The sequence below is a fragment of the Xiphophorus hellerii genome, chromosome 6 (genome assembly GCF_003331165.1).
Source record: "Xiphophorus hellerii strain 12219 chromosome 6, Xiphophorus_hellerii-4.1, whole genome shotgun sequence".
NCBI lineage: Eukaryota > Metazoa > Chordata > Actinopteri > Cyprinodontiformes > Poeciliidae > Xiphophorus > Xiphophorus hellerii.
The window spans coordinates 4713419-4726699 of record NC_045677.1 but is presented as its reverse complement, the minus strand read 5'-3'; the positions used below and the strand labels follow the sequence as shown (position 1 = coordinate 4726699).

At 40.5% G+C, this 13281-nt stretch overlaps 1 protein-coding gene across 1 annotated transcript in view; it reads right to left on the bottom strand.

The window, feature by feature from the left end:
• The window catches only part of LOC116722306 (BMP/retinoic acid-inducible neural-specific protein 3-like), a 41719-nt gene extending 29736 nt beyond the window's left edge, over window positions 1-11983 (bottom strand). Inside the window, exon 1 of the mRNA XM_032566538.1 lies at window positions 11218-11983. Within this exon, the coding sequence (XP_032422429.1) occupies window positions 11218-11453 (236 nt within the window). The 5' untranslated portion in view covers window positions 11454-11983. The remainder of the gene's footprint in view (window positions 1-11217) is intronic.
• Between the last annotated feature and the right edge of the window lie 1298 nt (window positions 11984-13281).

Genomic DNA, 13281 nt, shown 5'->3' with positions numbered 1-13281 from the left:
ATTGAGCCTCCTTGCTCGGCTGCTGCCACCATTTGCAGCTATGCCTGCTGGAAACGACTGAAGTCGCTCCTATAAGCAGAGCAAACTCTGGTGAACTCCAGCAAAGATGAAAACACACCGGCAGGCAAAGGTGCAGGTCGAGCTGACAGCAAAACTCCATCGCATCCCGCTGAACTGGAAAGAAAACTGAATAAAAAGCTTTACTATTTACTGTAAGAAACAAACTCTGAGCTTTTTATATATATATAAAAAAAAACAACACAGAACTTCATACGCTGAAATTCATGTGCTGAAAAAAAGAATTTACCTCCTTGAAAGTCTGTGTGAAAAACGTATTGCCCAGTTTTAGTTTCACTGATTACTACCAGAGCAGGAAGTCACTCAAACAAAATCTAACTATAGACAAAAAAAAAAGGCTTTGAAAGTTTTACAAAAGCATTTCTGAGACGTTGGGATTCCAGTAAGTTGAGATAAAGGATGAATCAGGCGTCAGCTGCTTGACTGACGCTTGTCAGAATAATCGCTATCTCAATACAATCGATACAAGAAAAATGAATTATTCAAACATACTCAATTGCGTCCAAATCGATACAAACGGAGCCATTTATATTTACCCAAACTGTCGCATTTCTTCCAGCAGCATCGCCGCAGTAACGAAACACTCACACCCGCTCCTCCACTGGAATGTGGATTAAATCATTTCTGCAAAGAACTCTGGGTCAAAATCCCTCCACAGAGATGTAAAAGATTTCATTCCAGTTATTGTAAAAGCTAGATAGAAGTTGTAGGGAAATTATTAAGATATTGCGTTTAGGGGGCAAGTACAATTATTCTTTTGGCATAGAGCCATGTTGGTTTGTATCAGCCCTGTGAACAGCATCAATATTGCAAGAATTGCTTTGATTACCATAAATATTGGCAACGTCACGTATTCAGGCTCTCTTTGATGCTGAAGCTTATTATTTAATGTAACAATGTTCTAGAAGGCAAAGTGATGGCGTGGTTGCAAAATCATTAAGTAATGACATTACTAGCTCTGCTACATCCTAATAGTGGAACTAAACTAACCTAGGCTAAAAACCTTTGAAACATTATGAATGACACATTAATCAATATCCTGATATGTAATGTTGGCACTTGACAAAATGTAATACTTCAGTTGTTGACTTTGTGTTTTTAAAGCACTTTGAACTGTCTTGTTGCTGAGTTGCGCTACACAAATAAACTTGATTAATTGATTAATTAAATCTGATGAGTGATGTGATCCATATCCCCAATACGGGAACATTTAGAAAAATTCCCACCAAAGTGGGCGGTGCCAAGAGACTCTAAGGGGCGTGGTCAAGTGAGGAGATGAGTGGGAGGGGTTTAGTGTGGGTGTGGTCAGCAAATAGCAAATACCTAGTGGAACTGCGCATCTGCTGAGCTCATTATACAAACTCCTATGAAGAATGGCTGTAAACGGCATTGATGGCATAAAGAAGCTGGAGTGTCGGAAACGGTAGGAGGTTCTTAAAGAGACAGAGCCCAATTTCAAAGGCGTCAGATACAGCTGTGATGTGAAGTCAAATGTCTTTTGAGTTATTTTTGATACATACATTTCATGACAATTGACAGTTAAGGTGAACAAATGCCTGGAAAATACATAATACCCCACCTTTAAACAAGATTACATTTTGCACAGTCACAACGCTTTACTTAAAATCGTTCCTTAAACGTTCCTTAAAAATGCTTTTCCTCTGAATTCACTGCTACTGAAAATAGCTAACTTTGAATTTACTTCCCTCAGTCAAAGCGCCAACACTGAACAGTGTTGTTGTCTAGTGCTACCCAACAGAGCTTATGTATGGTGGAAAAATATTGGAATTTTCAGTGTCCAGTTGGCTAATCACTGGTGTGAATTAGAGAAGCCAGAGGATTTCTTCTTTTGTGGTTGCAAACAACCTTCACTTATGTGTTTACTAGAGAAAGGTCAATGTACTACCTGACATATAAGTCTACATTTCTTTATAGAAGTAATTTACAAAGCCAAGTCTGGGCAAAGCCAGGTTTCAAACAGGCTGGTAAAACATGAATGCTTGAGAAAATCACCAAAGATCTGAAGAGGAAACTGGAATATCTCCACTATCAGATCCGTAGAGTCCCTGAAGGAAAAACAGACGTCTGCTTCGGCCATATCAGCCAGAGAGAAAATAGACCAATATGCGTAGGACACTGACGATGAGCTGAGCCAATTTCTAAATATTGTTCATTGGAATCAGTCATCTGCCTTCGTCGCTTCAGACAGCAATCATCTCACAGTTAGCAGAAATGATAGAATTTCATTTCTTCAATTAAAGTCAAATTAAGACTTTAATTGAATAAAATGTGTTTGTTACTGTACTTACGGCCAACAATGGAACTCTGCTACTCTATTAAGGAAGATTACTAAAACCTCTGTAGGTAGTACTCTTACTATGCCTAAATACATAATAAAAATGCTGCTTGTTTTATTCAAATGCTTTTTTTCTTGTAACAAAAATTGGACATTGGCTGCGGTACATTAATACCTTCCTTTTTCAGTATTTTAAGTCGTGTTTATGTTGTCTTATGTCTTTGTGACATAGCTGCATAATTCTAGTAGTAAAAAGGGAACATAATTAAACTATAAAGAAGCAGCCAAATGAAAAGATGTTTTATAGCAGCTGCCATGTCGTTAATTTGACGTTTGGTTATTGAACAAGCTGAGCACCATGGGATGAGCTGACATTCAGAAGATAAATTAAACTCTCCAAATCTTTTAAATGCAGCGCGTCGACGTGTTTTATTTGGCTACTGCAGTTCAACTAGTAAAGTCCTCATTTCAGCTTTACTTTGAGATGAATATTTCCTCATATCTTTCATGCACTGAGTAAAAGAGACCGCAGTCAACTTAATATTTAGCACAGAGGAGCTCCTTTTTGATTGAACTTCTTTCATTTTTCAGTCACTGTATGTTCTCTCAACTAAAATACTAGAATATTGCAGTATATTATGGACTAATGGCAGCAAATAGCCTCAGCTAAACTCTCCTCATTATTATTCTCTGCACAAATCTCTGTTAATACTACCTTACCTTATGTATTAAAATAATCTGACAGATGGAAACTGTAGAAACTATATTAATTCACCTGGCAATAAATGTCATATTCATAAATAATGTAAAAAAAAAAAAAAGAACTTTTACCCGGTTCCACAATTACTAGTACCCTAACTCCTTCAAAATATACAGGTAAGTAAATTTTAAATTAATATGCTACTTTTAAAGTTGGTCAGGCTTTACAAGGGGGAACTTTTTAAATTAATTCATGTCTGTCTTTTCCCATTTGGAAATACATTTAGCCACAGACTGGGCAACAACCCATATTTATCTTGCTACCATGTACAGTGAGCAGGTAAGAAAACTCTCCAAATCTTAAGAGTGTCACCAAGTCTCCATAGCAACCGCTAGAAGATATCTACAAGCTAAAAGCCAATTTGGGTCTGAAGCTATAAAAAAGGCACTTTTGGTCCTACCATCACAAACATTAAAGTAGAGCTGGGTAAACTTAACTGGGACTTTAATTAGAACTCTTGAGCTTTGGTCAGAACATTGTAGCTGAGGTACTAAGACGCAGCAAACCATTTTACACACATTTTCAATAACTCAAGTTTAAGACTTTTTAATACCAGTATGGGTGGAATGTAAGACCTACAGCTCCAGAGAAATGTAAAAACTCTGTACAAATACATTCAGTATTTTAAATCCGAGAAAGGCTGCTGCGCATTGTCACAATGTCTTACTATCGGCATCAGATACTGCTGACCAATAGTTTTCTAAGATAAATCAGATGAGGATAATCCAATGCCACCAGCCTGGAATCATATAGCAACAGCATCCGGTGATCCTGTTAAAAACTGCCCTGTTCAGAAGCATCCAAGTTTGAAGTCCAATAATGTATCTTGCCCTGTACAGAGTGGTGGATCTGACATGTTGAAGGCCTTGATTGATGCTCATTAAATGTAAACAGTGAACGTGCCATATTGTTAGCCTGGCCACTGCCTTCCTTTGCAATTACAATTGATTCAAATCTCGCTACACAGTTCAATCTGTGCTTTTCCCATTGAATTGGATTTCTCCAGTAGAATTTCAGCCAATCAATGAACAAAAGGACAAGTTGTGAAGGATGCTGTCAATTTGTTGTGCTGTATTATAATTGTAGTCTGCCTGTAGTTTTACCAATGGAACCTAAACTACAGCTGCCATTGGACATTGGCTTGGCGAAGACGTTCAGTCCGTGTTGGCCACGCTTCCAAATATTGAATTAACATTTCCATGCTTCCAGGAAGCAATTGTTTCTCAATAGGCAAGAGACCAGAACCTCTGGATGAAACAAAGCAACAACAAGGGGCCTGTTTTCAGGTTAACACCAGGTTAAGTATTCGTGGGTGTTGGGAACCACAGCCACCTGTGAATTGCTAAAATCTGCAAATACTCGTGACCCCCTCCAAAGACTGCGTATGTTCATAGATAAAAACTATGTATATCCTAACTTGCATTAATTTGCAAAGTAGAAAATGTCTACCGCAGTATCTAATGTCTCTAGATTCTTCCTTGTCTCCACTTTTGGGAGTAATGGAAATGATTGACTCTCCTGGATTGGCTGCTTTGCAAATGGAAGCTAATAGCGTGTCAAGTGGCATTGAGACTGGATATTTCTTCTTCCCAAGTTGCATTCACCCATAAATCTCATTAGTCTTTCAGTTCCCGAAACAACACACACACATACACACACAAAAAACATTTGTGGAGTCAGTGTGACCCCGCCTGACCGCGCACAAAGTAAAAAGCTTGGGGGGTCCAAATGACCCCATCTCTTATGAGCGCAGGAAGGTTAAAGGATATTGCTATCAATAATTGTGCAACCTGGGATTGTGCTAAAACCAATAAATTCTTAAAATATGGTAAGCATACTGAAATAAAAGGCTGGATTTTATTCAGAATGAATTTATCCAAATGCAATAAAAGCTAAAATTATGTCAGGGCTTTTTACGCATTTATCAGGATTGCCGGCTGACTTGTCCATGGCTGTATATCTCAGAAATGGCTGCTGTCTTTGCAAAGAGCACCAGCAGCCCAGTGGGGAAATATTTTACGTGATTTACTGTGCAGAACTTTAGCTTTAAAAAAAAAGACATAGAGAAAACAAAGCTTACTGCAATGCAAAACTCCCAGCAAAAAAAAAAAAAAATCCACAACACCAAACTCTCACAGCGTCTCACATCGTGTTTGTTATCTCGTGGCCTTAAGACAAACTCCTTGTTGAACTCCAGATACTCGTTAACCCCTCGCTCGGTCGGTTAGTGTACCTTTCCCAAAGCGCTGCCTGCTCTTCCACATACACACCCCACCCGCTCCTCTCAGGAGGCCATTATATCAGTGCCACGAGAAGAACAAGAGATAATTGGTGAACTGGGACGGTGTGGAGTGTGTCATTACAAGCAATCATCATAACAATAGGACAGGATGAGCGTCCATCTCTGCTGGACAGATGGCGGTTGAGCCTGCAGCTATTCCCTCAGCGTGTGGCCAACAGCAGAGGTGACAGGAGGTGGAGCTCTGGGTAAACAGGAAGCCGCGGTGTGTGCACAGAAGGCAATCAGCCATGATACAGAAAACTTTTTGGAATTGGAGGAAAATTGTTTGAAATGCGCCGCTGTGGGGGAGCAAACTGACGGCTTAATCACATGCTGCCACATGACTGACAGCTACGTTACGTTCACTGTGGAGTTTGGCCTATTACAGAGGTCAGAGGGGTAGAACTGCACTCCAAACCCTTGGGCTGCTTAGGAGGCTGTAGAGAAATCATCTCAGGCATCACTGCTGCTTTAACTAGCACCTCAATATATGTTCAACTTTTATTACAGTTTTGTAATCGCTCGATGAATATATTTTGGGAGAAAATTTTGAACATTTAATTTGACTACATGGGAAGGATCCCATATTAAGAAATAATTGCTTTTCACAAAATCACAGCTTGAACAATTATTGGTGGCCCATGTCGGCAGTAACGTATTTTTCCAACAGGGTAGCACTTAGGCAACGGTCGATTTTGTGTCTGTTAAACCCTTTCCGTGTTGATTTGGGTGGACATGCACCAGTCAAACAGCAAGAGAGTGAAATCGGCCAATTTTCCCTTAATAGCTCTGATTGAGAAACACTGGAAATGCATCAAATCTAAGAACTCCAGTCACTTACAGTTTGCAAATGCATCAACTAACAGCGCTAACCTTGATGCACTTTCTGAGGCTTCAGAAAAGGTAGGGCACGCATAAATAAAGACTGGCACCTATTCATGGTTGAGTATTAACAGATTCACCTGCTAGTAGATTTTTCTGTGGAACAGAACTCCAAATTATTCACAGAAAAATAGATTGTTCAGTTATTTTAGTTACATGGAGCAAATCTAAAATATTTCAAAGAAAATCCAACTTGGTAAGCTGAAAAACCAAGGAGCAAACTACTAACTGGTGTTTGCAAAGCAGCCAATCCTAGAGTGCCACTCATTTTCCTTGGCACTGATTGGCTCAACATCCAAACTCAGAAGACTGTAGATGCTAGCTTCTGTAGAAGCACTAAGATGGTATCTGTTGTGCGCAATAAAGCATAGTAACACATATTATATGTTTCAAATATTAAAATATGAAGTCGGACATGGTTTTAGAGGGACTCTCAAGTTTCATGGTCTCTAAACCACACAAATACTACTGTAGTTCCTTCTTTTTCTTTTGGGTTTAAAACTACTACCTTCATCAAGGAACCGGCACCACATTGTTTCTCTTTTAGGTGTTGCAGTCTACAGAAAATAAAAATCGGAATCAGTCAAAGTTGAAATTTCCAGAGAAGACTTCAAAGAAGCTTGAATCACTTTCCTGGTGGAAAAAAAAAGACTTTCTTTAAGAGTCTTTGTTGCCATGCATTCTAACAAGGGTTCGAAAGCTTTTGGAAAAGGAAACAGGCTCACAGTTCCTTTACCATATTTTGGGCATGAGATAACTAATCCTTTGTTTCACTCCAAACCCGCTTTAGCTGTTTGTTTTTGAAAAGTTTGATTTTCTAGTCTCGTGTGGTCAATGCCGAAAGTCCCAGTTAAAATCCTAGTAGAGTTAAGCAACCACCATAAGTTTAAAATTGTAATAATAGAAGAAGAATCCAGTCAACTTTTTGGTAGAACGTAATGGTTGTTATGGGAATGTGGTGACTCAAAGATGTTCCTGTTCTCAAACCCTGTTGTGGAGATTTTCTTCGTCTTCCTTACAATAGTGATGTTTACGCATGTGGCTCAACTTATGAAGCCTAATGACCAGCAACTAAAGCTAACAGGCTTTTGTGTTTGCATGTAATGTTGTATATTTATACCTGAGAGAAACAAGAAGCCAAATATCATTCTGTATATTTCCATAAACTGTCATGTGAATTTCAAGTGAACTTTTAAAAAAGAAAGAAAGGAAATATGAATTAGTTGTGTTTTCATCTTCTGGTGTGAAACAAATCAACCAGGATATGCACAACATAATTCTGTCAGACGTTGATGCTACATATGGCTGTAAAACAAAAAGGGTTTTCACTTGTAAATGTTTCCGAGTTTTGTGCCTCTAGTAAGGCATTGACACATTGATGCATGGGTAAGTTTCCTCATTCAGAAAATGTTTCCAGTTCCACTTTAGCGCATTAACTCTTTTACAGAAAAGCCCAAATCCGCCTCAAGCTAGCGTAAAAAATCCATTTTTTACCATATTGAGAAAGTTCAATATAATACGATACTTCAAGATGTGCATCGAAGAATCTTGAAGAAAACACGGTCACTGAGAAGTTCTTAGAAACTCTATCCAACTTAAATTATGTTTTTTTTATTATTATTATAATTACAAATGGATTTTTAGATGCACAGTGGCCCAGTTGGTAGCACTGTTGCCTTGCAGCAAGAAGGTCCTGTGTTCGATTCCCGGCCCGGGGTCTTTCTGCACGGAGTTTGCATGTTCTCCCTGTGCATGGTGGATTCTCTCCGGGTGCTCCGGCTTCCTCCCACAGTCCAAAAACCATGACTGTCAGGTTAATTGGTCTCTCTAATTTCTCCCTAGGTGTGAGTGTGTGTGTGTATGGTTGTGTGTCCTGTCTGTCTCTGTGTTGCCCTGCGACAGACTGGCGACCTGTCCAGGGTGTACCTGCCTCTTGTCCGAAATGTTCGCTGAGATAGACCAGCACTCCTCCTGACCCCATTAGGGACAAGGGTGTTAGAAAATGGATGGACGGACGGATGGATTTTTAGATGTACTTATAAATATGCCTCCTGTAATCCTGTTCAAACAATTACTTCTCAAAGTGGAATTTGTTTCTCTATTTGATTAAATGTGCTGAAATGAAAGGCTTTCTAAATGCTCCAACAGCAAAAAAATAATAAATAATGAATGAATTTTAACAAATGCTGCCCATCCTTTTCTATGGTGTTCTATGTTTTGTTGTGTTGAGCCTTCAGGACAGAGATGTGGGAATCTTTTTCCAGTAGACGACCCATTGATGGATGTTTTGAATGCAGAGCTGTGTAGAAGTTGTATTTTATGTTGCTGTCAGGCTTAAAATGCTTAATCCATAATCCCTCCAAGTGGCCGTCGGGTCAGAAATGTGAGAAAATGGGACTTGAGCTTGTCGTTTTAAAAAAACCCTTTAGGAAGAACGGTGGCAGCAGGCCATTACCGATGCCGGTCGCCTCCGACAGCTCAGGCAGTCAGCATCTTCTGTAATTATCTCCGATTATTCACTAATTTCGGAAGAGGAGAGGCGTGAAGTCAGGGGACTCCAGAGAAAGCTGATGCGGCGGACTCGTCAGGAAAAACAAAATAACAAACAATGCTGGTCTCGATAAATGATTAGCAGCAGAGCCCTAAAAAAAAAAAAAGATTCCTGAGATAGGAAAATGGAGAAATTGATTTATTCGCCTGCAAGACGCCCGCTAAATATTTTTTCCGCTTGGTTAAACCCTTGGCAGTGGTCACCCGCAGAAAAGAAGCATTCTATTCTCCAACCGAACCCCACAGGACTGTGAGAGCAGGGAGAATATGTGTGAACATGTTAAATCACGAAGAGGATTCAGACCGGCTTATTTGCCTCTGCGCGCAGCCTAAATGCTGACAGATGGGGGGATATGAGGCGCACGCTTCGACGAGCTCCTAACAGCTGCATACACAGGAATGCTTGTGAGGAACAGTTAGACAAAGGTGGCAGTAGCTTCTGCTAATGCAGCTGCAGGAAGTGGCAGAAAGGATGCAGCGCTCCGTGCACTGTAAGGGGATTAACTCCTGCTCTCCTGCAGCAGAGGTCATTCACAAGAAGCAGCCCCGAAATATTCCAGAGTCCTAATCCGAGGGAACGAGTCTGGGTGGGGGGGGTGGGGGGAGACTGCGGTCGAAATACTTAACGACGGAAGCAAAGACGCACTTTGAATCGCTCCAGTTGTCCTTCGGCTTTGCTCGTCTGCTAATTTGATGCGGTCGTCGATACCTGTGAGGCAATGCAAGGTTTAACTGCAAACATGACGCTGGTTAGTTTATGCTGATAAAATGTTCTGGGGCTCAGATCAGTGGAGGCAGGGGGCTAAAGTGAGGCCTGGAGAGGTAATAGTCACCCCTTTAAATTTGCTAGCACTCCCACTTGCCCCACTTGGCTAGAAAATATGCAGAATCTAATTTTTTTTTTCAGTTATTTGGTAGCGGATGCTAATGAAATCCTGGTTTGACTTTTGGTGGTTTAGATGTAGAACCCTGAGATTAAAATCTCCTCCCAAAATAGATAATAAAAATCTCACTGTCAACTTAAAAACTTTCAAAACGTAGTCTGATATATCCTTTATTGAATATGAATTCAATAAAAGATAAATATTTATTTACGTATTCCTTCCCTAAAAATATGACAGAAATTCTTTTGGTTTTGCCCCCCTCCATAAATGGCACCCCTGTTCATACATTAATACATATTTAAATATGAATTCACTGAAGAATAGAAGAAGTTTCAATCGGTGACATGAGCGGTTCTAGACGGGGGGCGAACAGGGGCTAGCGCCCTTGTCAGAACTGGCACTGGGCTCTGTTATGGCAACCAAGATGATATTCACTGACACAGAAACCATAGCTATAGGGCTGGATGATACAATGGACGATGGCTGAAAAACATACAACAATATAAGCACTTCATATCAGTCAAAATTGATAACTATTTGTTAGTTTTTAGTTTTAAATATGTGAAATATTGCCAAACTGGTGGCATGACCTTTCCCATTTTATCTACAGTTTTGTTTTTATTTTTTTAAGTCATTGAGGTTCAGTTGCAAAACATGAAACTGCTGCTGCGCAAGTTACTCAATAGGTCGTTGCTAGGTACCCAAACTGAGTGAGTTAGTTGATGCCATTCACCTTGCTTACCCGGCATGACAGGTTAACTGGATAAAGCCTTTTCTCTGCCTTCATCCCCCAGAATGCTGTGCAGTTATGGCTCGATTCTACATATCGAATATTGAAAATTCTGTCAGACATATTATCTATTGATATTGATCATGTGTCTATCTTGATATATATTGTTATAGTTTTATTCTTCAGCCGTATATAGCTAATTGTTTTGTTTTTTTGGACCAGTTAGTTTTTTCTTACCTTCACTGTTTTACTTTAGCAATAAATTAAAAATCAAGATGTTGCACTTTAAGTTTAAGCCATACTGAGAACACACATTTCATTTAACAAATCAATTAATATATCAAACAATGAAGTATTGACCTGCTGGTTTAATTCTTTTGTTTTATGTTGGTAAACTTAATCTAGAACTGTCACTGGTGAGTGTGATATTTATTTATTTAAATATTTTGAATAATTCTGATTTATTTATTTAGTGTACCCATTTTGAATGCACCTCACTCACCCTATAGCTGAATAGAGTCATTTTAGGAATAGGAAGGTCGTGGTGTCAATTACAGTTTACCCCCTGGGCTTAAAAGGCGTTTTGACTGGACAGTACAACTAAAAACGGCAATATAAATTTAATTACTTTGGTGGATAAAAAGTGGCCCCCATCTGCTCGCCCTTTTAAAACTTTCTGGAAGTGCCCCTGCGTCTGTTATTCTTAGCAAAATGCTACCCCAAACTAAACCTCCTACAGAATGGGGGTCTTCTTACCTATAGATTTTATACCGAGTGCTGAAGCCCTGCTGGTATCTCTCCAGCGCCTCCTGGAACTCCAGCGACCGGTGGAAGGGTCCTTTATCCGACAGCAGCCACTCCAGGGAGCCGGGGACGCCTTCGCCCTGGCCGGCCACCCCGGAGGTCCAGCCGCAGCATAGCCACAGGCTGAGGACCGCCAGCCCCTTCCATAGCAGAGACAGCCGCTTATGACTGATCCTCTGACGGCTCATGCTTCACCCAGCGACACCTCATTCTCTCCGGACTGGAGGGAGGACGGATGGTGGGGGTGAAAAAAGTCGCGCGTGGTGCAGATTTAGGTGATTATCAGGAGTCCGAAATAAAATCCAGGCAGAGACAGAGAAAAAAAGTGACAAATAAATAACGAATTTCAGCCTTCAAATATTAAAGGGTGCGCTCCTGAGAACCTGTTATCCTGGTGAACAGCCGTCCTGATTCAGAAATCCGACCAAAACCCGGCGGGTAATCTCGTATTTTCAGGCGACAACTCCAACTAGTTTTCTCGATCTTCGTTAACTTTAATTCGCCGGCGGGTCCGCGCGTGCCGTCGCTCCCCGGTGAGAAGTTGATGCGCGCGGCGGAGTTCACGCTGCGGCCGTCCTGGCGGTCCGAGACATTCTCCGGAGGTGGGCAGCGAGGCGAGGGGCAGGTTTCATCAGCCGGACCGGAATCCTTCTGCTCAAATGCCCGAGAAACCGAAATATACGCCCCAGGGAAGGCTGCGCGGCTCCGGCTCCTGCTGCTGCTCCTCTTCGCAGAGCGAGCTGGTGAGTGAATGGTTTCTGGCTTCAACAAAGAGACCTTTTTATTCCTCAGGATTTTTTTATTTTTTTTCTTTCTAGTGAGACAGCGAGAGGGCGAGCCAGCGCATCATGATGAGGGCAACACAAACTCCGAGAAAGATCATTGGCTGGAGTCAAGTTTTTAGGAGAGGTTGATGCGGTGATGGTGAGCAGAGCCGGTCCAAGACTGGATGGGGCCATAGGCAGACTTTAACTTGGGGCCCCTTTTTTTAAACTATGTGCATTTCAGGAAATCACAATACCATTGGCCTATTCATTTCAGTAATTCAGATACGTCTTTTTCCAATCTAATCCAGCAAAAACATCAATGCGTGAAAATAGTATTTGTGCTTTAGCTGAGCAGAGTGAGAAATGGAAGCAAAGTTTCAATCTCACTCCAAAACAGTGAAATTTTAGTTTCAGTTTATCATTCTTTTTCTTCATGAATTATGGAGATAGATTATAGAAAACATGCTCAAAAGTCTAGTATGCCTTAATTAGGGATGTCAACTGACATTACAATTGGTTGTCAAACGCATGCAATTAATCTAAAAACGTTTAACGCGTTAACATTGACCTATTTTGACCTAAAGCCTCGCTTCAGCAGAGAGTTACCGAGATCAAAGACGCACATCACACGGTCTTCTACTGCGGTCAAACAAGGAGAGTGGCAGACGCGAGTGAAAAGACGACAGCAAGGAGAGTCGGAGTGATGAACTCAGCAGCATATTTCGCTTTTAAACAAATCAATGCGATAGAAGTTTGGAACCTTCCATCAAATCACAAGCGGTTTGTAGTTAATATTTCTAAATTAACATTTCTTTTAAACCTTCCTGAATATGAAAACCTGGAAAACAGACAACTTCATATGCACATTTATAAGCATGTTCTATGTACGTTTTTGAAACCATTAATCGTGATTAATCACAGAGCTAGAGCGTACTTAATCTGATTGATTTTTTTAAATCGATTGACAGCACTAAAATTTGTATAACAGTAATGCTTTTTCACACTTCTTTCTAATACCTCTCACATCTCACGTCATTAGCTCCAATGAAGTATAGACTGTAACTCCTGCTCAAACCTAAACAAACATTATAGCTCTACTGCTGGTGCGGTTTGTAGTCATAGAACTGTATTCTCTACAGAAAAGTATGACTACAATAAAGAAAAGTATTTTTGGTCGCTGGAACAAAAACACTTCCAAAAGCACATGGTTGGTCAGTAACTAATGCCCCAAATAGAGGTGCACCAATTC